Here is a 26,529-nt window from a genome sequence, read left to right on the forward strand (position 1 = left end):
GGGCATTTGGACTCTCAGAGATGAAAAGAGGTTCTCTGCCCTTAATAACAGAACACTTGCCAGGACTTTCCCTGCAGGAATTATTGAGAAAGTCCTGGGGCTAAGGGATTCCTAACCCGGATGGAGCAGTCATGATGTTCTGCTTTCCTAGGTCCACCCAGAGTCAGTAGGGATGAACTGGGAGGCAAAAGAGCATTCAAGGTCTGGCACATAACTTACTGTGTGACCTTGGATGAAACATTGGCCGTGTCTGGGCCTTGAACTCATCCTGTGTTCCATGAATAGGGTTGCACAGCTCAGGGGCCGCTTCCTCTCTTTGATGGCCTTTTCTGCATCATCCGGAGTACTATCTTTTTTCCCCTCTTGAAATGACTCGAGAGACATGTCCCCTACCCCAGGTGAAAATCAGCTCCTCTAGAGCAAGGGTTATTTTTGTCTTTATTTCCACATACTTAATAAATGCTTGTCGAACTGAATTGGACACCAGTGTGTGATTTTAGGCAAATCATGGCAGTCCCTGGGCTCAGTTTCCCCATCTGTGAAATAAGGGTTGCCCTTGAAGGCTTCTGGGGTCGCTCGCTGCTCTAACCATGGAGGCCTATCTGACTCTCTGAGAAGCTCGGAGACTCTCCCAGTCTCTATCTCCCTGTCAGGCCTAGGAAACCCCCACACTCACCCCTGGCCTTGTTTTTACACCTCCCCAGAAGACAGTGACATAGGGAAGCCAGGGGTGGCTCACACAGGCCACCTCCAACATCTGGAACTGGCCTGGGGCTTGGAGGCTTGGATCCTCTGCTCCCTGCCAAGCCTCCTCCCTGCTGCTCTCCCACCCCCTCTCTCCTCCTCAGCCCACGTTCTCAAACCAGGCATATTTCAAGAAAACGAGGTCCATGTGTTTCTGATTCAACTTGTGCTGAACTCATCAGAATGTTTGGTGAACCCATTTTCTGAGCCAAGAGTTGTGTGTGTGTGTGTGTGCTTGCGCGTATTTGTTCCTTCCCTTTTCTCCTAAGCCTTCACAATCCATTTTTCCTAGAATCAGGATGTTTGGACGAAGAAACTCTCCTAGTCCCCCACTCCCCATCCCCGCCCTCCCTCTGAAGTCTTCAGCTTGGTGATGGACCTGTCCCCTCGCAGCAGCCCAGTGACCAGGATGGCATTGGGGAGGGCCCAGAAGGACAACAGCCCGAGAGGGCCTGAGACATACAATGAGTGGCCAGGGGAAGAAGGAGGACAGACCAGAGTGGATGGAGCCCACTTTCCATCTCTCTAAAGCTGCCCTTCTCTCTCCCTTTTCCTTCTCTCTCTCTGATTGCTCTTGAATGTTCATCCAGGCCCCTCTGCTGGGCTGCTCCCAAGCCTCCGTCCAGGGTCCCTTCTCTCCCTCTCCCTTCCTCGTTTTTTCTCTTTCTCTCACTCTCTATCTCCCCCTACCCTTTTCCTCGTAAGCTCCCTTGGGTCCGCTTTCATCATCAAACAGATCACTTTCAAAGCAGCACATCCAGCCCTTACCTCTCTCTAATCTCTGGCTAATTAACAAATATTTGTGAATTGCCTCTTATGGTAGACACCAGGACACATGTCAGTCTTCCATTGGACAACTCCATCTGAATGCTCCACAAAGGTTTCAAATTTACCGTGGCTAAAACAAAACTCGGCTCTTTCCTCTGAAACCCACCCCTGTGCCCAACTTTTCTGCCCATCCAAGTCCCTCACATCCCCACCTCAGACTCTCTTTGGTCCAAAGCAAGTCTTGTTGCCTCTAACTCTTCAGCATCCCTCATAGACAATGCCTTACAGTTTGGGGGAGAGCTGTGTGCAAAGGGGGAACCAGCAAGCAAGTTTTTAATATATGGAATTTAATTTTAATATACAGAATTATATATTCTATATTAATATATAGAATTATAATAGCCATCCAGGCCAAGAGGGCCATCCCCTTTTGTCCACTCACCTAGCAACCCCCCCCCCAGTTCAAGCCTTAATCACCCTCACCTGGACTCTTAGCCTCCTCACTGGTCTCTGCATTCAGTCCCTGACTCTCTGATTCATCCCCCACTCACTCACCAGACAGATAAAACAAAATGAGCTCCGCCTATGTCACTTCCCCAGGTTCAGTGGCCCCAGCTGCCTCTGGGATAAAATATAAATTTCCCCATTCAGTGTTTAAAGATCTGGCTTTCCATAATGTCCCCCTTTACACATGCTATGTTCCAAACTACATCAGCCCAACTGAGACGGCTACCTGCACAGGAAATTCTCTCCCACCTCTGTGTATTTGCATAGACAAGCTCTGAATGTCCTTCCTCTTTGCTTCTTTCTCTTGGAATCCCTCGGCTTCTGGGCTGGCCTCCTTCTACCTTTGCTGGCCCCCTCCACCAAGGGACTGCTCTCCCCATCAAAAATACTTTGCATTTGGTTTTTTTTGTTTGTTGTTGTTTTTTGAGGCAGTTGGGGTTAAGTGACGTGCCCAGGGTCACATAGCCAGGAAGTGTTAAGTGTCTGAGGCCAGATTTGAACTCAGGTCCACCTGACTTCAAGGACGGTGCTCTATCCACTGTGCCACCTTGCTGGCCCAATACTTGGCATTTGTAAATGGGGTGACTAGTTTTCCCAATCCCAAAGAATGGGACTGACTATGTCTCAAGCCTTTTTTTCAGGTGAAAAGCTCATGAATTAAGTGTTAGAATCAATCAGAGGGATAAACTAGATAAGACATTTCATGAGTAAGGTTCTTGGTTCATTGAACGAAAGGAGACGAGATCCCACAGGAAATGACTTCCAATTGGTTGAAAAGAATAAATCGGTCCCCGGGAGTCTTTACATAACCCAGGAGCCCCAGCTTCCTTATTTGTAAAATGGATATAACGCATAACTCACAGGTTTGTTGAGAGGAAGAGACATAACTAAGACGGAACAACTGGATTCTGTCCCAGGGCACTGACATGAAAGGGAAGGAGGGGGGGGAAGAGAAGCTCATTTCTTTCCTCTGGGTTCTCTGATGACCCTGCTTTTTTTCTTACATTTTCCAGTTTGGGGCTGATGCTCTGTCCGCCCCCCCATATCAACAAGGATCCTATTGCTCTCATACTCCTCATCTGGTGCCCAACTTTGAGCACTGTTTTATTGGTTCTCCTCTGGGCTGGATTGTCCATGACTTGTGGGATCCCTGGAGTTGGCAGTCATTGAATCTACTCAGCAACACTCTGGGCTTTCTGTCTCCACAAGCCCTACAAATGAACTTGTAATAACTCGTAATAACAATTATGGCTCTGTTGAGAAAAAGGAGCCCTTTGTAAACCTGGAGATGGGACCTGCTGCTATCATCAAACATCAGGGTTTACATCTTACTCCTCATTGCATGTTGCCATGCTGGGCTTTCCTTTTGTGTTTTCCGACATACAGTCCAGTTCTCAGCCAGTCCACAAAACCCAGAACCTGTCCTGGCCCGATGACTCCCTCAGGGACCCTTGAAATCTCTCCTTTGGCCTTGCTGTTTAGGCAGCTGCTGGAACTGACTCATCGAGTGTGGGAGTGGGGACGAGGAAGCAGTCATTCCAGATAACGTCCCTGGGGTGAGGAGGAAACTTGTTTGGTGCTGGAGGAATTAGACAACTCGGTAAACAGACTAAAGGTTTTTTCATTGATATATACATATTTTTAATATCGCGTTCATTTCCCAACATGTATTCTCATATCCCCTCTCAGAGGAAACAAAGAAGTTTTTTAAGTTCAGCAAAAGTAATCAGCACATCAACCAAGTCTGATATTTTATGCAATTTTCCTCATCCAGAAGCTCCCCTGCCCCATCCCCCCCCCCAAGAGAAGAGAGGGGGGTGAATTCTAAAAATCTCTTCCTTAGAGTCATTCGGTCTTCTGAATTTCATAGTTGTTTAATTATGATTTTTTCATTTAGATTATTGTAGTCATTTTGTATATTGTTTCCTGATTCTGCCGGTTTCAAGGAAGGAAAAGACTTGGTCCCTCTTCTCAAAGATTTCCTAGTTGAGGAGACTAGACAAAAATCTAAGAGAAAAAAATCAGGGGGTGAGTAGTGCCGGGATTTGACCCCAAGTCTTCTAAGATGTCATAGTCTGCTTGGGTTGCCTCTGCCCAGTAGAAAGAAAACTCCTTGAAGTTTCCTTTGCATATCTACATCCTTGGTCCATACTCAAACACTTGAGCTCATGTTGCCTTTGGACTCTTTACAAAACCAACCCCTCTGCCAAATCCTCTTTGATTCTCCATGGAGAACTTGCAAGCCATTCTTCCATCTATCTGCAATTCATTTCTTCCATCTGGTACCATTTATCATGAGTGCCAAGATTGATTGTCTTCAACTTTTCAAAGAGTGTGTCCTCAAGACAAATGTCTAAGAGAGAAAGTAACATGGTGAACAGAGCAAGATTCGATCTCAGGTCATTGATCTGTTTTCTTCCCAAGTTCCCTTCCCCGTGCTCTTCCAGAAATGGGCGTTATAACATACTCTGCATCTTTTACCTAAACATTTCCTGTTTCTTGATTTTGTTGCAAATATATACAAGCCAGAGGCTGTGTGGAAATACACAAAATGTAAATTAGAGCAGAAATTGAAACCACTTTTAGAATATTAGGGATTTTTCTAATGGGGAGGCTTAGAGCTACTGTGATCATGATTGTGATCGATAACTTTTTAGCTGATACAAACTCCATAATACAGCAGAAATGGGGGGATCACATTGCCCTGAGGCACCTTATATTGTTCCTAAGGTAAAAGTAAGCTAATAGCTCCCACAGAACATGGCTCCAAAGAAGGAGGCAGGGAAGAAAGGTAATACTTGAAGAAAGTATTCCTTGGAATGGAAGGAAGCAGGGAGATCAATAAGACTTGAGAAGAGTTTTGGTTCTACTCTTTTCCTAAATATGGAGAAAGCAGAAAGGATCCAGAAGCTGGTGGCCAACTCTACCTCAATAGCGACTTTCTCTACAATGTTATAAATAGGGGGGCTCACCCGAGATAAGTTTGGGACATTTTCAAGAACCAGCTGAAAAGATTCTTGACTATCCTTGCTTGGATCCACTGAAGAAAAATTATAATTTTAACTCTTTTATAACCGCATTTGAATTTAGGTCTTCCTGATTTCAGGTATGGCATTCTACCAACTGTACTACCCAGCTGTCCCTTAAAAGATCTGGTTTGCTCAGTTGTTTCAGTTATGTCTGACTCTTTGTGATCCCATTGGGGTTTTCTTGGAAAAGATACAAGCCTCCAGCTCATTTTATAGATGACAAAACTGAGGCAAACTAGGTGAAGTGCCTTGCCCGGAGTCACACAGCTAGTAAAAGGCTGGCACTCTAACCATTGCACTACTTAACTGCCCCAACAACAAAAACTAAAGGCATTTAATAAGTGCTTATTGACTCTATGATAACCCATATTTTTTTTTCTTTTTAACATTTAAGCAGACTCAGATTATTTGTCTTATTTGTGTCATTTCTTATGGGCTGCAGGTCTATTGTATGAAGTTTGACTATTGACCTAGAAACCCCACATAAATTAACACTAAATGTCTAATTCATTTTAGGAGCTCTTTGGAGCTATTCTAAATTTATTCACCATTTAAATTATCTTGCTTGTCCTAGTAAGGAATGAGTTAAGAGCCCCATTTGGATCACCCCAAGCACTGGTAGAAATCCTTTGGAGAATACCTTGTGGCTCAGGGACCTAGACAAAAGTTTTTGTCTGTGGTGGGAATGGCTTTTTTGGGACAAAGAATCCCTGCAGACATTTTGGCATAGCCTGTGTAGAAAGGGACATTTAGAGAATTTGTATCCAGACTTCCAATTGAATTGCCTGTATTTTAAATAAATTTGAATATTTCATTCAGGAAAGTTTGCTCTGTCACGTAAGGGTGAGGGGGTGACTAATCCTTGGGGAGAAGAGCACCATATGCTTAAAGAGCTCTGGAGGAACCAGACTTTCCCTCTGAAATGGCAAACTTGAATTTCTTTCCTTTTTTCAGTTTTTAAATTGTTTGGGTTGGGGAAGACCTTTTGTAAGCTTTTATACAGATAGTAACTTATGAAAATTTAGTAAAATGATATCTTTTTGTCAAGTTGTATCTCCATATTTTCGGAAGTGTGGAAGAATGTTAATTCCTGGTCCTTTGTGAATTGTGCCTCATGGATTTTCCCAGTGGTCCTCAAACTTTTTAAACAGGGGGCCAGTTCACTGTCCCTCAGACTGTGGGAGGGTCGGACTATAGTAAAAACAAACTCACATTCTGTCTTCACCTCTCAGCCCATTTGCCTTAACCTGGCGGGCCACATAAATGTCCACAGTGGGCCAGAAACCCCTGGTTTTCCTAAGAGTCTAGTACTGGAGAAGGTACTGGAAAGGGATTGGGTTTTAACCTCCTCAAGGCCCTAAATGATTAGTGTAGAATTTGGGACTATGGAGTTTCTCCAAAGCTTCCTGGTTAATTTTTTTAATTAAATAGTATTTTTTAATGAACAAAAATTTGTTGTCTTTCCATCTCCACCCTCATCTGCCTTTAAAAGAAAGGAAAACAAAAATAAAAGGAAAGGAAAACAAAGTTCTTGTAACATGTGGGAATGATATAGCACCACAAATTCCCACATTGGCCATGTCTCAATCAGCATCCTGAGTCCATCTGTCGAGAGACGGGTAACACATTTTGTCATCAGTCCTTTGTAATCATAACTGATCATTGCATTGATTAGAAAATCTTTCAGATTCTTTTTCTTTGTAATAATGTTATTGTAAAAAGATGATTTTGTTGTTTTTCCATCTCTCTATCAGTTCATCAAGTCTTCCCAAGTTTCACTGGGAAGCGAATGTAAATTGTTAGCACTACTGACTATGTACCCAGGTTACTTATACCTTCGGAAGCTAATAATTAATGTGCAACAAGAAAATGGGATTTACACACATATATTGTATCTAGGTTATATTGTAACACATGTAAAATGTATGGGATTACCTGCCATCGGGGGGAGGGAGTGGAGGGAGGGAGGGAGGGGATAATTTGGAAAAATGAAAAAAAAATTAAAAAAAAAAAGTCTTCCTAAGTTTCACTGAGACCACATCTTTCATCATTTCTTATGACCCAATAGAATTTCGTTACATTCCTATGTTACAGTCTGCTTGTCCAATTCCCAGTGGATGGACACTTCCTTAGCTCCCAGTTTTTAAGTTTAGAGAAGATTTTTTGTTTTGGGTTGTTAGTTTTTGTTTTTTTTTTTTTGGTTTTTTGCTACTACAAAAACAGCCTATATAAATACTTTTATACATATAATGGGGTGTTCCTTTGATTTCTTTGAGATATAGTAGTTCTTCAGTGATATTATAAGGTAAAAAAGTATGGTGCATTTTTTGGGGAAGGGGGTTAAGTGACTTACCCAGGGTCACAGTTAGGTCACATTTGAACTCAAATCCTCCTGACTGCAGGGCTAGTGCTCTAGCCACTGCACCACCTAGCTGTCCCAATATGGTGCATTTTTATGACTTTTTGGACATAGTTCCAAACTGTTTTCCAGAATGACTGGACAAGTTCACAAATTCATCAACCATGTATTGATGTACCTGTTTTCCAACAATCCCTCCAGCATTCATCATTTTTCTTCTTTGTCCCCCTTGCCAATCTTAGAGGTGTGAAGAAGGACTTCAAGGTTGCTTTAATTAGAATGTCTACGTATTAATGATTTGAAGCTGTTTTTTCATATAGTTCTTGAGAGTTTGGATTTTCTTTTTGTGAGTACTATCTATTAGAGAATGACACCACGATTAATCAGTTCCTTGTAAATGAGACCTTTATGAGAGAAACTCGCTGTGAAGATTTCACACCTTGATTATCTGCTTTCCTTCTAATTTTAACTGCATTGATTTTGTCTATGCAAAAACTTCCTTTAATGTCATGAGATTGTGATCCTTTCTATCACCTCTTTGACCCTTAATTCTTTTCTTAACTATAGAGTTTACATTCTAATAGACAAACAACTAGCTACAAAGCAAACTATATACAGAATAAAAGGAAATAATTAAAAGAGGGAAAAGCTGGAATTGAGAAGAAGTGGAGGAATCGCGATAATAATAGCACCAAGCTCCTAGAATGGCTGTGAGGAGCCAATGAGATACTCGTAATTCTGCCAATCCTGACCATTATATAAATGCTGACAATGATGAATGTTGTTATCAGTTAACAAAAATCCATGTGGGTTATAGACAGCAAAACAGGCTCAGCTCTTCCAAGGGCCAGGGAGAATGGAAGAAGGGGATTAGCACTGTAGGTAGGGAAGGGACTGGATAGCTCTGGAAAGCTATTTCACACCTTAGGGATTCTGAGGCTCTTGGATTAGGGGGCTCCTGACTTGCCTTCCAGTTCTCTGACTTCAGGTTTCCCCCACTCCCTCCCCTTGAGAGATCAGAAGCTCATAAATGTAGAGGGGAAGTGACCTCCATAGAAGTCTTGTTTTTTGTTTTTGTTTTTGTTTTTCTTTTTCTGAGGCTGGAGTTAAGTGACTTGCCCAGGGTCACACAGCCAGGAAGTGTTAAGTGTCTGAGACCAGATTTGAACTCAGGTCCTCCTGATTTCAGGGCTGGTGCTCTCTCCACTGGGCACGCAAGCCCTCATAGAGGGCTTGTTGATCCCAAGTTCTATGTACCGATTGCTGTCCCATCTGGCTGCCACAAGTGGAACTTCTCTCTGCCTGGCCCAGAAATCGAAGGTCGCTTCACATAGTCGGTCAGCATCAGGGCCAGGACTTGAACTCACAGCTGTGTGGACCAGACCTGGCCCCTCTCCATGTCACATGTGGATTCTCTGCTTCTGGATCCTCTGGACGCCCCCGAGGGGAGACCAGCTCCATCAATCTGGGAGGCGGTGCAGTTGAAGCAAATGGCTCTGTCTCCTTGGGGGGCCGGGATAGGTGGGAGGGAAACCATCTGGGAGCCACAGAGAGCCAGCGCCAACGTGGCATGTGTGCATTAGCCTCCCGGACCGCCAGACAAACCCTGAGCTGTCTCCTCCTCAGGGAAAGAAATAGGTCATGGCGTCTCCCGGGACAGCTGAGGAATCCAAGGCGGGCCGCTGCTGGAGAAAGCGCCCCCCCTCCTCGGTCCTCCCTCTAACCCCCCCCCAGACGGCCTGACTCTGGGAAAGCCCCCTTGGGCTCACAGGGGAGGGGAGGGGCATCTCAGTTTCTTCTCCATGCTTCTGGCCTCCTAGGCTCTGGTGGGAGAAGCTTGGAGGAATTCTGAAGTCCTTGGCTCACTGAGGTCACCCTGTGGGTTAAAGGAAGCAGGATTGAGTACAGGAGGCAGCGAGTGGGCACTGGAAGGGAGGGCTTGGAGAGAGACAGAAAGGGGAAGCTGTCCACATTTGGCCCCTCTTCCTCCTCTGGCCTTGCCCCTTACTTCCCTCCTCCTTCAGGTGGGGATGGAGTGGAAAACAAGAGTAGAAAGGATGGTTATCTTAGATCAGTCAACCGGCCAACAAGCATTTATTGAGCACCTACTGTATGTCAACCTCTGTTCTAGGTACAAAAAATCAAACGATCCTTATCCTAAGGAGCTAACATTAAACGGGGGAGATTTGTACCTACAAAAATACAGGTGGCTTAAATATAAAGCAGTTATCAGAAGCAGCTAAAGCAAGGGAGCTAGGGGAGGAGGGAGTGAGGAAGGGCTGGCTGGGGCTGGGGGGTCTAGAAAGGTTCTGGGGAGGAGATGGCGCCTAAGCTAGGGCTTAAAGGAAGCGGGAAGAGGGGGAGCGTTCCAGGCTGGAGGGAGAGAGCCTGACATCTGAGGACCAAGTTCAGATCTCACTCACCATATGCTAGGGCACCCGGCAGAGGGAATCCAGGCCTTGAGCCTGCCCCTCACTATGGCTCCTGGAAGGAACCGGATCCATTGTTGGGCTGGAAGAGACCTCTTATGGTCCCCCATGGGCGGGATGAAGCCGGCCCTGTTCCCAAGGAGCTCAGATTCCACCGGTCCACTAGGCCTGGGGGATGGAACTTAGGAGAGGACACTTCCAGGCCAGGAGTTCCCCGGCTTTGGCAGTCCCAGGCCCGGGAGCCCAGCTTGTTCCTACAGGGAACTCTTGGTGCAGAAGCGGTTCCATGGAACTGTGGCTGTGGCAGGGACTCCGCACCCGGCGCCTCCTCCCGAGAGGGAAAAGCTGGACTTTGAATCCAAGGAAGAGCAGTTGGCTTGTGGGCCGACCCCAGGAGTGGAGGCAGGGAGGCTCGGTGCTACCGTAGCTGCTGAGGGGGCCGGCGCTGGCTGGACTTTTAGCTGAATGACACAAAGGCCAGCTACTAGCAAATCCCACGGAGGCCGTGGTCTACACTGGCAGAGGAATGTCGCCCTGGAAGTGGGGCAAGGATCCTCGTCGAAGCCGGAGCGGGCACTCTCTCTTCGGGAGTCTGTGTGAGAAGAGGGACACGGGGGACCGGGCCCCCAGTGGCAGCTGGGGAGAGGGGACAGAACTGACCCGAAGGGAAGGAGGCTGCGGGACCTTCGGAATGGACAGTCCTTGAGAGGAGGGAGAATCCTCCCTCCCAGCACAGGGCCTGGTACATAGCAGGAACTTAATGCTTGAGTGACTGATAATGGCCAGACAGTCAGAGTGGCTGTGCCTACACACTGTCCCATCAGATGTCAGCGTCCTGAGGCAAAGTCCCTTTAGCCCTAGGCTAGTTTTGCCTCTGAACCCCCCCCCCCTTGCAGGCAGTGATTTTCCACTTCTTCCTCCTCAATTATCATCATGTTTGCACACGCCCCACCCCCACTACAGTTGATCCCACTTAACCAGGGCTTTTCCCTCTTGCCCCAGCAATCAACAGATGGAAAGTAGGCTGCTTCTGGGAGTGGAGCACTGCTTAGCCATCCCTTCTTCTCCAGTGGGATTAATGTCCCTCTAATCTCAGTAATCCCCTGGACAATTTGAGCCATAATCCCTCTATTTCAGAGCAATATCCAGATGGCTTCTGGGGGAGAACAGAATCCCCGAGGAGGCCCCTTCCTGGTCTCTTCTCTATTCCCCACCCGAGGCTTCGTGCTCATCCTGGGGGAACCAGGGGCGCCCCCATCCTCGAGCCATGGCCACGGCCGGAGGACCCCAGAAATCCTCTCTTTCTGCTGCACCCCAGCCCACCTCTGACGCCCCTCCCCAGAAAACTGGACTATCCAAAATGGGGAACACCTAATGTCGGCTGGGGAAGTCACTTAATAAACATTTATTAAGTAGTTGGATCTCACCCTCAATGGGGAAGACAACATGGCCGTCCATCTAAGGCCCGTACAGAGCAGAAAGTCATCTGGAAGGCGAGGGGAAGAGGGATGGGGAACAAGAAAGACTTCCCATAGAATGTGGGATTGAAGGGGACTGGGAAGGAAGGAACTGGGAACACTTGGAGATAGTGGAGAGGAGGACTCAGAACATGGGGGAGGACCAGGGGCAGGGATTAGAAAGGCCTAAGAAAATGGAAAGCGAACGAGGCTTCGGACGAGGCTTGGGGGGACTCGGAGTAACTTCCACTAACTCCCAGAAGTTCAGTTAGTCTCCAGTTCCCCAGTTTTGGAGTTTCCCTATATTCTCCAGGCTTTTTTTCAGCCCCAGGAGGCTGAGAGGCAGGAGTGCCACGGATAGAGTCCAGCATCCAGAGTGTGGACACTGGGGTCACCTCTGGGACCCTCACTAGCCATCTGCCCCTAGGCAAGACCCTTCCTCCAGGTGTGAGATGGCTAACGTGCTGGAGCTGGACTCATAGAGAGTCCAAATCTACATCAGACACTTTCTAGCTATGTACCTCATGTCTGCCTCAGTTTCCCCATATATAAATGAGAAAGTTGACCTCTATCCCTTCAAGCTCTGAACTTAAGATCCTTAGATCCCTCTTTGAACCTCGGTTTTCTTATCTGTACAATGGGGGTAACAATTTTAGCAGCAACCACCTCCCAGAGAGATTGTTGAGACGCAAATTCTCCTGGTGAAGGGGAGGCCTCCATTTTGGGGCCTCTGTTCCCAGGCCTCCTTCAGTTCCCGCATCATTTGCTCTGCCCTAGCCCCGGAGGTCCCTTTTATCTCAGATATTCTGTGATTCCATTAGGATGGGAGGGATTTCTGGTCCCAGCTTGGATTCATCTCCATTTGTCTGCTCTGGGAATAATCGCATTAGAGAAGATGATATGATGAATGAATGGTCCCCGCCAGCCACCTCCCAAGGCCGGGCAGAAGCAGGGCAATCTGATGACAATTAGCCTCTCGGGGAATTAGTTTACAAGACCCTAAGGGTGGAAGGCTGAAACCCTCGGGATGGATGCATTGCCCCATCCAGGCCCGAGGCGGCCACATCTGCCAAGGCCCGATGCAGCAGAACTGGGGGTGCCGGCTCCGGGGGGGTTTCCTGGGGGGATAAGCTCTGCCAGAGCACCCCTCTAACCATCTGGTTGCCAGCAAGCTTGGACTGAGGAGCTTCGGTGCCACGGGCAGGGCCTTTAGTGATGAGTTGGAAACATTTTAAAAGCTCCAAAATGGAGCATCCTTGATTTTCTGAGCTCATAGGGATCTCAGAGACCTCTGGTCTTGTTCCCAGAAAAGGGAAATCACTCCACAAGGCTTCTGCTCCCTTCTCAAAGACTTGTCCTGATAGCTCGTGGAGCCACAATATACGGCACAATATACAGAAAAATATGGCCATGAAGGGCCATATAACTTCGTTTTAGCTCAGGATGCTTTTTCTCATTTATGAAGTCTAAATTTGCTTCTTCAGAACGCTCATTCCCAACTCCCAGTTCTGTCCTCTGGGACCCTCCTTCTCCCTCAACTCCCAGTTTTCTCCTGGTTTCTTCAAGCAATCCCTTCAAGCAATCAGGGTATGAACTCAAGGCCCTTTATGAAGACCTCTTTCCTAAGAAGAAGCACTTCAGATGGAGAGGAGGAAAGGGAAGGGTATCTCATCCCTCACTCTACACTTCTCTTAAAAAGTCTTGGGTAGCATGAGCTGTCGGCCAGTCCGGTGGATAGAACACTGGGCTTGAGTCAGCTAGACCTGAGGTACTCGCTGTGTGACTTTGGGCAACTTGCCTCGGTTTCCTCATCTGTAAAATGAGCTGGAGAATGAAATAGGCAAACTGCTCCACTATCTTTGCCAAGAAAATCCCGAATTGGGACATAGAGACTAATGATTGAACAACAACAATTATGATGATGATGAAATTCTGGGCCAGAAGGGACTGGACTTAGGACTGCGGACCTCAGACGACACCATAGCCCAGCCTCTCATATTACAGATGAGGGAAAGTGATTTGTCCAAGATCACCCAGCTGGGAAGCATCAAAGGTGGGCCTCTGGTCTCCAGTTCTTTCACCTGAGCCTGCTGGCTCTTAAAGTAAGGCCTCATGGAGGCCCAGGGGGATTTCATCACAGCTCTGGATAGAAGTCAAACGCTTCAGAAAAGAAAGATTTGGAAAGCAAACGGCTGCTTTAGTAAGATGCTATCTCAATGGGATTCAGATTTCTGGAACATAACGTGGAGGCCTTTGGTCAAGATGGGATGAAATGAGCTTTATTACATATGTATTTTAGCCATCCAACAATTTAAAGTGCAAATGATGTCTATTTTAAATCCTGTGCTCTTAATATGGACAATACATATATTTTTTCAAAAGATACTCCTTGTTCATTCTCGACAACAATAATATCGATAGCAGCCCTATGCCATCGAGGCAGTATGTCGAATTCCTTTTTATACTGACAAGATGCTGTGATGTATTTTCACCTTGTTTTGGCTGTGTGGCTCAGTATTGGAGCTTTAGTTCTGCTCAGAACCACTGCTCAGCAATAAGTTATGTTAAAAATAATAGTCTTTGTTGTTTTCACTTTTCAAAAATCCAGCCCTTCCTCTCCCTCTCCCCTGGAATCAAATCAAAAACTCCCAAAAATCAAAATAAACTCCCCAAATAAAATCCTCTTCATGTAGCCACAGAGTTGGCAAAACACATTTCCCGCATTGGCCACGGCCGAAACAGCATTTCTCTGGCTGCATTTTCAGTTTCTTCACCTCCTTTGGCAGGAGACGAGGGGCCGCTTTCATCTTCATGATGCTGATCAGAGTTCTGAAGGTCTTCAATATCATTCTTCTCTATAATGTTGCTGTTGCTGTGTAATTTTTCCTCTTGGTTCTGCTCATTTCACTCTGCATCCATCCATAGAGATCTTCCCAATTTTCTCTATTATTTCTTATGATTTATGATATTCCATTACGTTCATAATTGATTTAGACATTGCTCAAAAGGGGACAACCCCACATTAGTTCTCCATTTGGGGTTACTATGAAAAGAGTTGCTGTAAATGTTTTTGCATGTAGGGGGGCTTTTCCTTGGACTTCGAATTCTTTGGAGTATAGGAGTGATACCATTGGGTTAATTTTCTTTTTTCTTTTCTTTTCTTTTCTTTTCTTTTCTTTTCTTTTCTTTTCTTTTCTTAGACAATTGAGGTTAAATGAGTTGCCCAGAGTCATACAGCTAGGAAGTGTTAAGTGTCTGAGGCCGGATTTGAACTCGGGTCCTCCTGACTTCAGGCGGGTGCTCTCTCCACTGCAACACCTAGCTGCCCCAACTGGGTTAATTTTCAGAAATTCTTGGGATGGTTCTAAATTGCTTTCCAGAATGACTGGACCGATTCACAGCTCCACCAACCACACTTTACTGAACACTCTTCCAGCACTTGTCATTTTCCCTTTACCAACTTTGCCCCAAGTTGGTGGGTTTAAAGTAAAGCTTCCATGCTGTTTTAATTTGCAGTCCTCTAACTATTAGTGATCCAAAACACTGTTATATATTGCTGATAGCTCATATTTTCTGCCAGGACTTGGGCCTCTGCAGTCAGGGTCAGACTCTTCCTTCACCAGAAACCTTAACTTCCAAGTCATTTGACGTTACCCTTCGTTGCCCTTGTACGCATTGTTCTCTCGGTTCTGCTCACTTTACTCTGCCTCAGTTCATGTGACTCTTCCCAGGTGTTTCTGAACCCATCACCTTCATCATTTCTGTTGTTGATAACATTGTCTCAGTGGCATCCAGCTCTCTGTGACCTCATTTAGGGGTTTCTTGGCAAAGTACTGGAGCCGTCGGCCATTTCCTTCTCCAGCTCATTTTACATATAGAGAAACTGAGGCAAACCGGATGAACTGACTTGTGTAGTCCGAGTGTCCGAGGCCAGGTTTGAACTCCAGGCCCAGTGTTCTAGCCACTGCGACACCCAGCCGCCCTTCATCATTTCTTACAACACATAGTATTGCAACATTCGTATGCCATAACCAGATCAGGCATTCCCCAGTGGACACTCCCTCAGATCTGAATCCTTTGCAATCATTCAAAGAGCTGCTATAAATAGTATCGATCCTTTTCCTCTTTTTTGGATAGATTTAGAGTTGGCCTGATCCTGAGAAACCACTTAGTCCAACATGCCCATTTCCCAGATGAGGAGACTGTGGCCTGGAGAAATGGAAGGACCCTGACAGTGAACAGCAGAGCTGGGATTCGAACCCCAATCCTCGGCCGCAGATTCAATGATCTTTCTTCTTACTGCACCACAGTGAGGACATGGGAGTGCGTTTCAGAGCTTTGCCCCCTTGTGAGACCAGGCTCTCAGTTTCCTCACTTGTAAAAGGAGCTGAAGGCCTGGAGGCCTCTGAGTTCTAGTTAGGAAGAGACCCTCCCCCTCCAACAGGGAGGCCCAGGAAGGCAGAGGCTTCTTCTGCCCTCCCCAGGCTCTCCCTCCCATGCCCGGAGGCGGCACAGAGCAGCCCTCCGCCTTTCCCTGAATTTTGAAGAAGGAATCCAAAATGGAGGCGAGACCCATCGGTAAAGCAAACCAAGCTTCGCTTTCTCTCCCAGGGGGGCTTTTCCTTGGCTGAGTCTGGGGGGAGGGGGGCTCTGCCATCTGCCCTCCCCAGGTAACTGGCCTGGCCGGCTGAGCTGCCGCCTTCCTTTTAGCCCCCAAATCCTCTATGAAGACTAAAGTTAGACAGGAGGGAGGCGTAGGGGCGGCGTAGGGGCAGCGTAGGGGCGGCGGGCAGAGTGCTGGACTCCAGGAGCCGGGAATTCATCTTGCGGTCGCTCCTCTCTGAGCTCACTCTTCTCCTCTTTGAAAGACAATGGTTGGACCCGGCGATCTCAAAAATCCGTTCCACGGGTACCTCCTGTGAGCCGAGGGCCGTCACGTCGCGTTTCTGAGCTTATGAAGCCTCTGCCTAAGGCCTGAGGTCAAGGTGTCCAAGGACTTACTCCCCCCCACCACCTCCAGGAAAGGGCAGTGCCCAGAGGCTTCTGGGAAAATAGGATGGGCTCTCCTGGAGAGCACCTCCCCTGGGTAGCCCAGGTACACCGGACCCTGAAGGCGGTGAAAATCTGTGCCGGCCACAGGGTGGCGCCCCTACCCAACAATAATGATGGTGTGGGGCGAGCTAAAGGAGACCACAGACCACAGTCGGAAGGGGCCGTCCATGATGTGGAACTGGAAGGGCTCCCCTGGAACTGGAACCTGGGGGACAGTGATCCCCCCAAGATCTGTAAGCGACGCCCAGTGACGTTGCTTTCATATTAAATATCTATAAATATAAATCAATAAATATTTCTGAGGTCACAAGGGATAAGAACCCATATATGGGCCCAAATAGGGCCATGAGCCCAGCCCTGAGGCCGGATGGAACCGGTCTATTCCTCTTCCCCACCAGGGCCTTAGGATGTTTGGACAATAAGTCCCGGCCTGCCATCTCTGGGATAGAAAAGAGCAGCCATCCCAGAAAGGGACTCTCTCCATGGCACTGCTTACACGTGCCCACCCAAGCATCCTCGAAGGCCTGGAATGATGGGAGACTCATTACTTTCTGGGCAGACTCTTGCTCTTCATGAGTAGTGGGAACTAAATGTAGGTAGGGCATAGGCTCATGGAGTCTCAGGGCTGGGGACCATTAGTCCCATTTGCCAATGCTACAAAGTAGGAAACAAGATAAGCGCACAAAGTCACTTCATGCAAGTCAGTCCCCCAGCTCCCAAGCCGCAGTTCTCTCCTCTCCACGACAGGGAGGGGGTGGCTATCTGAAGCCCCTGCCCCTCACTTTTTTACTCTCCTTCCTGCACTGTCTCCCCAGACTGAACATGACACCCTGGCTATGGTCTGACCAGGAACCAGGAGCTGAAGGGGAAACGCTCGAGGCCCTTCCGTTCTGATAGAAGACAGCACATGTTGGGAGTGGGAGCCAGGAAATGTCTCTCAGCGGCGTTGAGTTAATTGTTGTTCTCAGAGCTAGAGTAAGAAATGGGGTGGGAGGTGGGGAAGAGAGAGAAGGGTGCTCGAGGATGGGCAATCATTGGTAGGAGGTTGTACTCACCAATCAGAAACCTGGGGTCCCGGGGTACAAGGTTAGATGGAGGAGAGGTTGGAGCCCTGGAGCATGAAAAATCGAAGGTAGAGTAAGAAAAAGTAGTGATGGAATGGAGGTAATAATGCGGTCCATTCCCTACCACATGAGGTTGTTGTGGAGAAAATGTTGAATAAACCATCAAGTGTTTTGGTTGGTTCTTAGCTGACCCTGAGCCCAGCCTTCGAGCTCAGTTTCATGCTTTTTCCCAGGTACCACATGGGTACAAATAATGCAGGTTTATTCCCTGATCATTTTGGAAAGCTTTGTTAGACCAAGAGGTCCCTCAGTTTGACAGCTGGAGAATATTATCAGATATTAAATTTCTACCCATCTTTGAGAACTTTTTGTCCCCGGTAGGAATGAGGAAGCTCTCTGAAATCCCCATCAGTTCTGCAATTCTTTTTTTTTCTTTTTTTCTTTTTTTTTTTTTTCCCCTGAGGCTGGGGTTAAGTGACTTGCCCAGGGTCACACAGCTAGGAAGTGTTAAGGGTCTGAGAAAACATTTGAACTCGGGTCCTCCTGAATTCAGGGCTGGTGCTCTAGCCACTGCGCCACCTAGCTGCCCCTCAGCTCTGCCATTCTAAAAAAAAATGGTACCACTAAAATGGAATCCATTCTAGGATTCTAGGATTTTCTCATTTGGAGTTTTTAAGCTTCCAAAATTCCAATATAGTTCCAGGAACCTCTCTTTCTAAGATAATAAGGTTCTAAAATCCCATAGTTCTAAATCTTGAGGTTCTATTTGGTTCTATGATTTTAAAGTTCTAGTGTTCTAATTCTCGATGTGGCTATCCAGTTGCATGACTCTAAAGTGGTTCTTTGGTATTCAAATTCTTGAGTTCCTAAAGCTCTATGATTCTGAAGTTCTAGAGTTCGAATGTTCCAGGTGGCTATAAGGTTGCATGGCTCTATGGGGTTCGAATTCTAGGGTTCCTAAAGTTCTGTGACTCTAAAGTTCTAAGGTTCCATATGGTTCTAAGAGTTTATGTTTCTAATCTTCTATATATCTATATTGTTCTAAGGTTAGATGTGAGGGCATGCTGGTAAATGTTTGACAATGAGTCTTCCAGAAATATATATATAAATATATATATGTGTCTGTAGTATAAGCACATATGTGTGCTTAAACAAATTACTAAGATTTTTTCCTTCACTTTCTTAAGTCTAGATAATTAACAGAACAATAAATTAAGGCCTGATTTATAGATGTAAATACCCACACTGAAAGTTTACCAATTGGCTCTCTCTAACTGGTCAAATTTGGTTCCGGCATGTTATTGGTTGGTCATATGTCTGTAAACTTTTAAATATTGAATGTTCTATACGTGCTGGGTTCTATGGTCCCAGCATGTCAAGGTTCTAGGTTCTACATGGTTCTAAGGGGCTGTTCTAAAGTTTATGATTTATATGCAGAGATATTATCTCCAGTCTCTGTACTTTTGCACAGGCTGATCCTCACACTTAGAAAGTATTTCCTCTTTACCTCTGCCTTTTAGCATCCCTCATTTCCATCAAAATGCATCTCCTATTCTATGTGTGATTTTTCCCTGGACTTCAGTCTCGTGTTAATTCTGAGTATATTTTGCATATTTTATGGACACATTTAGTTTCCCCAACAGAATGCAAATTCTTTATGAGAAGGCAGGGTGTTACTTTTGACTTTGTAGCCTCAATATCCAGTAAAATGTTCAGTACACAGTTGGCGCTCAATAAATGTTTGTTGATTGAGTGAGTGACTGGTGAACAGCTCCAATGCTCTGTCCTTTCTCCCCCAGTCTGATGTCAGGCCTGGCATCCTTGGACGCCAAGACCTCCAGTCGATTAGGAATCCTCACCGTGGCCTACTACCTCTGGACCACCTTTGTCGCCGTCATTGTGGGCATCGTCATGGTCTCCATCATCCACCCTGGTGGAGCAGCACAGAAGGAGGTCACGGGCCAGAGTGGGAAGCCTATAATGAGCTCGGCCGACGCCCTGCTGGACCTTATCAGGTGATTTCCTTTTCTGATGTCCTTTGCCAGGGCTGGTCATAGTCCAGCTCTCAAGGCGGGACTCTTCTCACTGACCACTTACCCAACAGCATATGCTGTGCTCCTGGCTTTAAAAAAGGGACAGAGGGAACCTGCCCTAACATCTTCCCAAGAACATTATCCAAGGAAAATAAGTTGCTTTTTAGTTATCTGGGCCCCTGGGGGGGGCACTGATATGGGCACCAGTATGGCTAATTAAAAAAAGCCAATCAGCCTGTGTTCAGCTTCGGAATCTAAAACAATAGCAAGATTTCCTGCTTTACTGGGAGCCCCTGAGTTAGTAAGGCAGGACGCCTGAGAATGAGCCAGGAGCTAGGAGACTCACACAGAACCCTGGGAGAAAACAAACACAAAGGCAGGGAAGGCGGACATTCCTGCAGCTCTCAGTACTTGTGGATGTCCTTCTGCATACGAGTCAGGATATTTTCTCAATGCTCAATGTATTGGTGGTTTGGTAGTAGGTGGGCCCCGGGATAAAGAGCTCTCCTCAGAGCCGGGGTGAGTTGGGTTCAACTTTGAGCAAATAACTTAACCCTTAAGTTAATAACTTACCTTTGGAGACTAGAAATTGAACAATGGAAGCAGATGCACAATGGGAGAGGAAGGTTCTCACTGGGAATTTCTTATACAAATGAAATCTCAGGTCTGGTAGGGAAAAAAAGTGTGTGAGATACTTGGCGTACAAAATAGTTCCCACCTCCCCTCCTAGAATAGATTTCCAAAAACAAAGGGCGATTCCGAGTTGGCGCATAAGCAGGGGGCATCCATCCACACAGCTGGTCAGAGAGCTGGTAGGCCTGGCAAGCTGCGACAGTCTCACTAGTGCAGAATTCCTTTCAAAGGGAAAGCTAGAGGTCACTAACAGAACTGCAGAGGTTTTCAAAGCCAACCCAGGCTGTTCAATTCTCCCGAACACTGTCAATTAGCCTCTGTCCAAATATAAGTACTCATAGAACAGCCCCATGCGCGGTTCCTTGTTGTGATGACTGACTTACACCCATTAAACTTCTTCAGGAAAGGTTGTAATCTGTGTCAATGTGCCTCCCTCTATCCATTTCCTATTTTTTAGCATCAGCCTATTACTTCTTAAGCTTATCCGTTTGGAGTTCTTTTAATTAATAAGAACATACCTGGTTCTTACTTTTAGTCTTTCCTTAAAGGGAAGGGTTCATTTAGATCTTTGCTCCAACAAGTCTGAGGTCTGAGTGTACGCCGTCACTCACCAAATCTGGGAATGTGATTTTTGGCTGCACAGGGTCTAGAAAGCGGGAGCCAGTTGGCCTGTTGCTTGTGAGCACCACAATTTAGGAAGGACATTGATCACCTGGAGAACATTCAGAACAGAGTAAGATTCAGAGCAGAAGGTCAGCTGGGTGGGGCAGTGGATAGAACCCCAGCCCTGAAGTCAGGAGGACCTGAATTCAAATCCAGTCTCAGATACTTCACACTTCCTGGCTGTGTGACCCTGGACAAGTCACTTAACCCCAGCTGCCTCAGGGGGGAAAAAAGATTCAGAGCAGAACCTTATGAAACAGAGGTTTTATATGAATATGAAACAGTTTCATAAGGACCTGGAGCCCATGCCCTTCAAGGAGTAGATGAAGGAACTGGGGATAGTCAGCCTGGAGAAGAGAACCTAGGGCTGAGACGTTATCTGTCCTCAAATATGGGGCTCTGTGGTGGAGGAGCCATCAGCCTTGTCCCACTGGGTGGGGAGTGCTCCACGCCTGGGAAAGCATCCTCCCCAGGAGAGCTGACCCAGACTGGGAAAAGCTGCCTTGGAAAGTGGGAGGGGGTTTCCTCTCACTAGGGGGATTCTAACAAAGGCTTCTGAGTACTTGTTGAGTGTATTGTAGACTGGAGTCTATAGGCATATACATTGGATTAGATGTCTCTAAGATCCTTCTCAATTTTATAATTCTGTACACAAAACACTTTCCATAGTCCTGTGGGAAAGATAGCAAAATAGCATGAATACTGACTCTGGAGTCCCGGCTTCAAATTCTGATGCTCCCCTTCACTACCTTTGCACTTCCCTGAGCCTCCGTTTCTTCACATGTAACCATAAGGGCTGTATTCTTTTCACTGAACTGCCATGCCATGGAAGAAACATGTGTCTCCTCCTCTTTGGCCCCAGAAGAAAGAACTAAAAGTAATGGGGGAACCAATCCAGGCTCCATGTCAGGAAGAACTTTCTCACCTATTTTATAGGTGAGAACTGTCCCAGATCTGGACGGGTCACCCCAGAAAACGGTGAGCTCCTCGTCACTGGGATTTTCAAGCAAAGGCTGGATGACCATTAGCCTGGTGGGTTCTAGTAAGGACTCTTACTCAGTTCTGGGTTGAATTAGACACTGCTGGATCTTGGTGTCCTCCTTTAATATAACACCCCCCCCATTGTCTTGCCCGCATTTGGTACGGACGTAGCTGTTTGCATTAGGAGCAGGGCCTATATTCCAGGTGCTTCACAGAGTGCCTGCTATATATAATCACGTGTAGCTGGTTAAATGTGTCCTCCCCCCGTCCACTCTCAGCTTCCATTTCTGTCTCCAGACAGACTCAGGCGGGCTCCAAAATGAGCCCCTCGTTACCCTAACTCAGAAGGACTTTGGAGCTTAATGGCTTAGAGTCATTTTTCAGAATTCCCAGCCAGACGTTCTCAGAGCCCACAGTCGTGTGTGTGTGTGTGAGAGAGAGAGAGAGAGAGAGAGAGACAGAGAGAGAGAGAGAGAGACAGAGAGAGAGAGAGAGAGAGAGAGAGAGAGAGAGAGACAGAGAGAGAGAGAGAGAGAGAGAGAGAGAGAGAGAGAGAGAGAGAGAGAGAGAGAGAGAGACAGAGAGAGAGAGAGAGAGAGAGAGAGACAAAATCAGACATAACTAACACAACTAGTCACAGAGCTGGGCCCTCGTCCCACATCAACCCTCCCAACTGCAGGGCCCTTAGATAAGCCAGTCCCAGCCCAGCCAGTCTCTGGCAAGAGGGAGCTGAGACCCAAGTGGGAAATAGTGAGAAATCCCAAGGAGGCGTCCAGCTCCATGCCCTGGGAGGTGCCTGCGGAGGGGGGGGCGGGATCGTGGCTGCCCAAGAAGGCTGTTCCTCAGGTCAGATCCTCAACCAGGGAATGAGCCCTGGCACTCTGACCATGAGCCCGAGCCCAGCAGGGTCCCGCTGGGACATGAATGTTGTACATTGCTATGTACAGCATCGGGCCCAGTCTAATCAGAGGAAATGGAAACTCCAAGGAGTCGGCGGTCCCCCCCTCCTCCCCCCGCTGCTGCCAACATCGCCCGTACTTTTTACACTGTGTATGTGTGGAGGTGTACATGTTCTGTACACTTCTGGGGGGCAGGGGTGTTTCCTTGGTAGACCTGTATATTCTGGCACTTAATAAAAGGCTTGTATCCTCAGCGCCTAGTAGAGTGCTTAGCACATCGGCACTTAGTAGGTGCTTAATGAATGTCGATTTTAACTGACTAGAATACAGTAGGCAACTTAATAGCAATACCTGATTGATTAGAATTCAAGCACTATGAATTATGGGAAACTAAAAAAGCCCCCAAAAGCATTCTAGTTGCTTGGCAATATGGTTGCCAAGGGCAATATCATTTTGAACATAAATTCATTTGTTTTATCTTACAGAGAAGAATGATGTAGTTCATCAGAAATATTGATTTGGCAGTTAGGGAGCGCAGTGGAGAGAGAGAGCACCAGCGCTGAAGTCAGGAGGACCTGAATTCAAATTTGACCTCAGACACTTAACACTTCCTAGTGTGTGACCCTGGGCAAGTCATTTAACCCCAATCAGAGGTGGGGGGAGTATTGATTCATAAAGCAGAGTTAAGTGCTGAAGGGTAAAAAAAAAAAAAAGTTTAAAAAATTTGACGAGAGAGCTAAAGTAAACTTAACAGAATGATTCTCAATGTATTTAAGGTTAAGCTGGAAGGACAACAAAATGGGGGAAAGAGAGAAAAGATCAGATGAGATTTTTATTACAAATTCTACTCAGCATCAAGGAAAGTGGAAGTAGCATACTTGAACTCTTAACAACATAGTCCCAAAGGTTCTCAGAGGGAGAAATGGGACTAAAGAAAACAAAAGCCCTGGCACCCTGGCCATGAGCCTGAACCCGAACCTAACAAATTGGTTAGACTGAGTGTACTTAAGGGGAGCTACGCTGAAGGCAACACAACCGAGGGCATTGAGGGATTGAGTCATAAGGTATCCAAAAAAAGAGATGGAAAAAATCTCAGACCTCCTTAATTTCTGTTAAGAGCAACCAAGAGAACATCAACAACCACTTAACTCTATACCTGCTTTCCTATTTCATAAACTTTTATGGGATGTGGATATCAGAAAAATAATATTATATATACATATCTAGGCATTGAGGTCATCTTTGATAGGGATGCTAGTTGGGAACAGATAGACTTTGCTAAATGATATCATATATTTATCATGAAATATACGATCCCATTGTGCTTATTATTCATTTATTAGTTCAAAAAATGTTTGATTTAGCAGAGCAAAATGCTGCTCTAAAGACTCACTTCCAACGTGGCGTCTCCATCCAGCCATCGAAATAACATGAAATTCTTTGGAAGCATCAATGGCTAACCTTCTTCAGCCTCATGCTGGTCTTTAATATCGTGTATACACGTATTGATAGATGGATAGGTAGCTAGACAGACGGATAGATAAATACACACATGCACACATGTGGTGAGGTAGCAAACATGGAGGCACACGTGCCCCTAAGATGCTCAGCACGACCATGAAGGAGACACGGTACAAAGTCTATGTGGAAGGAAAATTTCTTGTGAATGGTGAAATCTACTCCTGCTTATGGAAGACATTGGGCTAGTTGCACCCATTCATAAAATACCATAGAACCTCCTAGAAAAGCTTTATAACCAGTCAGAAGGGTTTGGAGTAACCATCCACACAAGAATGAGCAAGTGGATGAAGAATTCCTATTAACCAGATAATTAGTTGCTAGTTGAATAATTTATGGAACACATTCATAAGTATATATAATAAATATATATATTAGTATGTGTGTATGAGGAAGAAAGAGAGGAAGAGAGGAAGAGAGGGAAAGAGGAAAGGAGAAAGAGAGAGAGAGGAGAGAGAGAGAGAGAGAGTAAATGAACAAGAAATTAGTTCCAGAGTTAACCAGGAAGAGGAATGCAGGTATGAAGGTCTCTTTTTAACATCATAATTGCTACATGGCTGTGATGCATGGAACACTATAGTTTATAAAGGCTTAACACTGAGTATGAGTCAAAGGGCAGTTGAGAGGCTCATAGGGGGTACAAATAAACTACAAGCACATGACAAATAGGAAGTTGTGGAAAAGAATCAGGATTTAGGATGTCAATGAGGAAGGGGGAGAGGGGGAATTTGTCACGTGCCAGGAACAAGGGCTGATGGTCAACAACTCTTTGCTCCCAATGGTGAGAGAAAAGAAGGAAGGATCGCAGTATGCTGTTTCCCCTTCTCCCCTCCTCTGTGGGAAGGTTAAGATAGGACACGGGCGTATTGGATGGGGAAGCTTTGGTGCATTACAATCTGCTTTGTTGGAAGGATTGTCCTCTTCAGTGAGTTTACAGGCCTGTTGAAGGAAGAGGCTGAGCAAGTAGACTTACCTGGAAAAGGGAGAGAGCTGCTTCCCAGGGGAGTGAGTTCCCGGTCGACTGCTTGTCCCGGATGCTGGATGGGGTGGAGGAGAACCTTCTCAGGGGATGAGGAGGACAGATTCTGGGATTCTAAGGTTCTGTGGCCCAGATCCCTGACCCTGGGATTCTCGATGTTGGCTGGGGGCTGGGGAGAGTCCAGCATTCCAAGTTTATTCTCTGGCTATGGTTGCTTCTAACTCAGTGAAAATTGATCCCTTTGGTTTGAAGATATTTCCATGGTTGTTCTCAACTCAGAGGCCATTTGTTTTGGAAAGCTGGGTGATTAAGTAACCCACTCCCCATCCCTCGGGCAGAGAGGAGAGAAGGGCACTGGCAAGGGTTTGAGTAGGCGATGGGGAGTAGTCAGGATGGGAGATTCCACAGTCTCCAGTGACATGATTGAGTTTCCCTGGAGTTTTTCTCTACAAGCATCGGCCTTGTGAAGCTGTACTTGTCACTCATCTTTCCTGTGGGAGGTAGTGAGAGTCCCGTCAGTGGAGGTCTTCCTACAAAGACTAGATTTCATGTGTGTTGGGGTGGCTGTTTATTTTGCTGTTGTTCTCTCCACCAAAGAGAATGACTTCATGGCCTGAAAGGCTAGAACAACAGTCAAAAAATTAGCTAACAGGGAGTTAAAACTCAAGAGAAATAAGTAGTAAGAGAGCTCTTAGCTCTGCTTGAAGAGTTCAAGTCTCCTGACCCAGTAGTTATAGTCTTGGGTGCTTTAAAAAAAAATGCTTTGATGTCTAGGCCAGAAATATTTCAAAAATTGAAGAGAATAGGTGAGTTGCCTTATAATAGGTGCAAGGTAAATATTATTCCCATCAATTTTTTTTGGCTTTTGGTTTTTGGTTTGTTTTTTGTTTTTTGTTTTCTTTGCTGAGACAATGGGGTTAAGTGACTTATCCAACATCACACAGGTAGGACGTGTTAAGTGTCTGAGAACAGATTTGAACTCAGGTCCTCCTGTCTTCAGGGCCACCTAGCTGCCCTTTCCCATCCATTTTGATTCCAGATAAAAATTAACCAATTACCAGAATGAAGTGCTTGCTAATGCCAGTCAGTCATTATGCTAAGTGCTGAACCTCAATTTCTTCATTTGTAAATTAGAATTTGCAATACGTTTTCCCTGGAGTTGTTGAAAGGAAAGTGCTTTTTATCTCTTATAAGCATTATTAAAGTGGAGTTTATGATGTTGAATTTGTGCTGTTCTTGAGTTTTTAAAGGGAAATAACTCACCAAATTCTCCTGTTCATTTTCTCCTACCACTTAATTAGCTTCTCTAAATGTATGGTCTGTGTATGTGCTAAATCATTGGGAATCTGAATAAGGAAGGAAATATTTCAGAAGATGAAATATTTGCAAAAAAAAAAAAAAAGTACAGAGGAAG

The 26,529-nt window shown here is 46.0% G+C and overlaps 1 protein-coding gene and 1 long non-coding RNA gene across 2 annotated transcripts in view; one reads left to right on the forward strand and one right to left on the reverse strand.

Annotated features, from left to right (window-relative positions):
- Positions 1-26,529, forward strand: part of SLC1A7 (solute carrier family 1 member 7) — a 72,434-nt gene that overhangs the window by 19,516 nt on the left and 26,389 nt on the right. The window contains exon 3 of the mRNA XM_074265905.1: positions 19,209-19,424. Coding sequence (XP_074122006.1) covers positions 19,209-19,424 — 216 coding nt within the window. The remainder of the gene's footprint in view (positions 1-19,208; positions 19,425-26,529) is intronic.
- LOC141541628 (uncharacterized) overlaps positions 3,636-26,529 on the reverse strand; it is a 31,648-nt gene continuing 8,754 nt past the window's right edge. Inside the window, exons 2-4 of the long non-coding RNA XR_012481855.1 lie at positions 20,594-20,787; positions 20,016-20,108; positions 3,636-4,372 (exon numbers count right to left, since the gene is read on the reverse strand). This is a non-coding gene — a long non-coding RNA (uncharacterized LOC141541628). The remainder of the gene's footprint in view (positions 4,373-20,015; positions 20,109-20,593; positions 20,788-26,529) is intronic.

This window comes from Sminthopsis crassicaudata, chromosome 4 (genome assembly GCF_048593235.1).
Source record: "Sminthopsis crassicaudata isolate SCR6 chromosome 4, ASM4859323v1, whole genome shotgun sequence".
Classification (NCBI taxonomy): domain Eukaryota; kingdom Metazoa; phylum Chordata; class Mammalia; order Dasyuromorphia; family Dasyuridae; genus Sminthopsis; species Sminthopsis crassicaudata.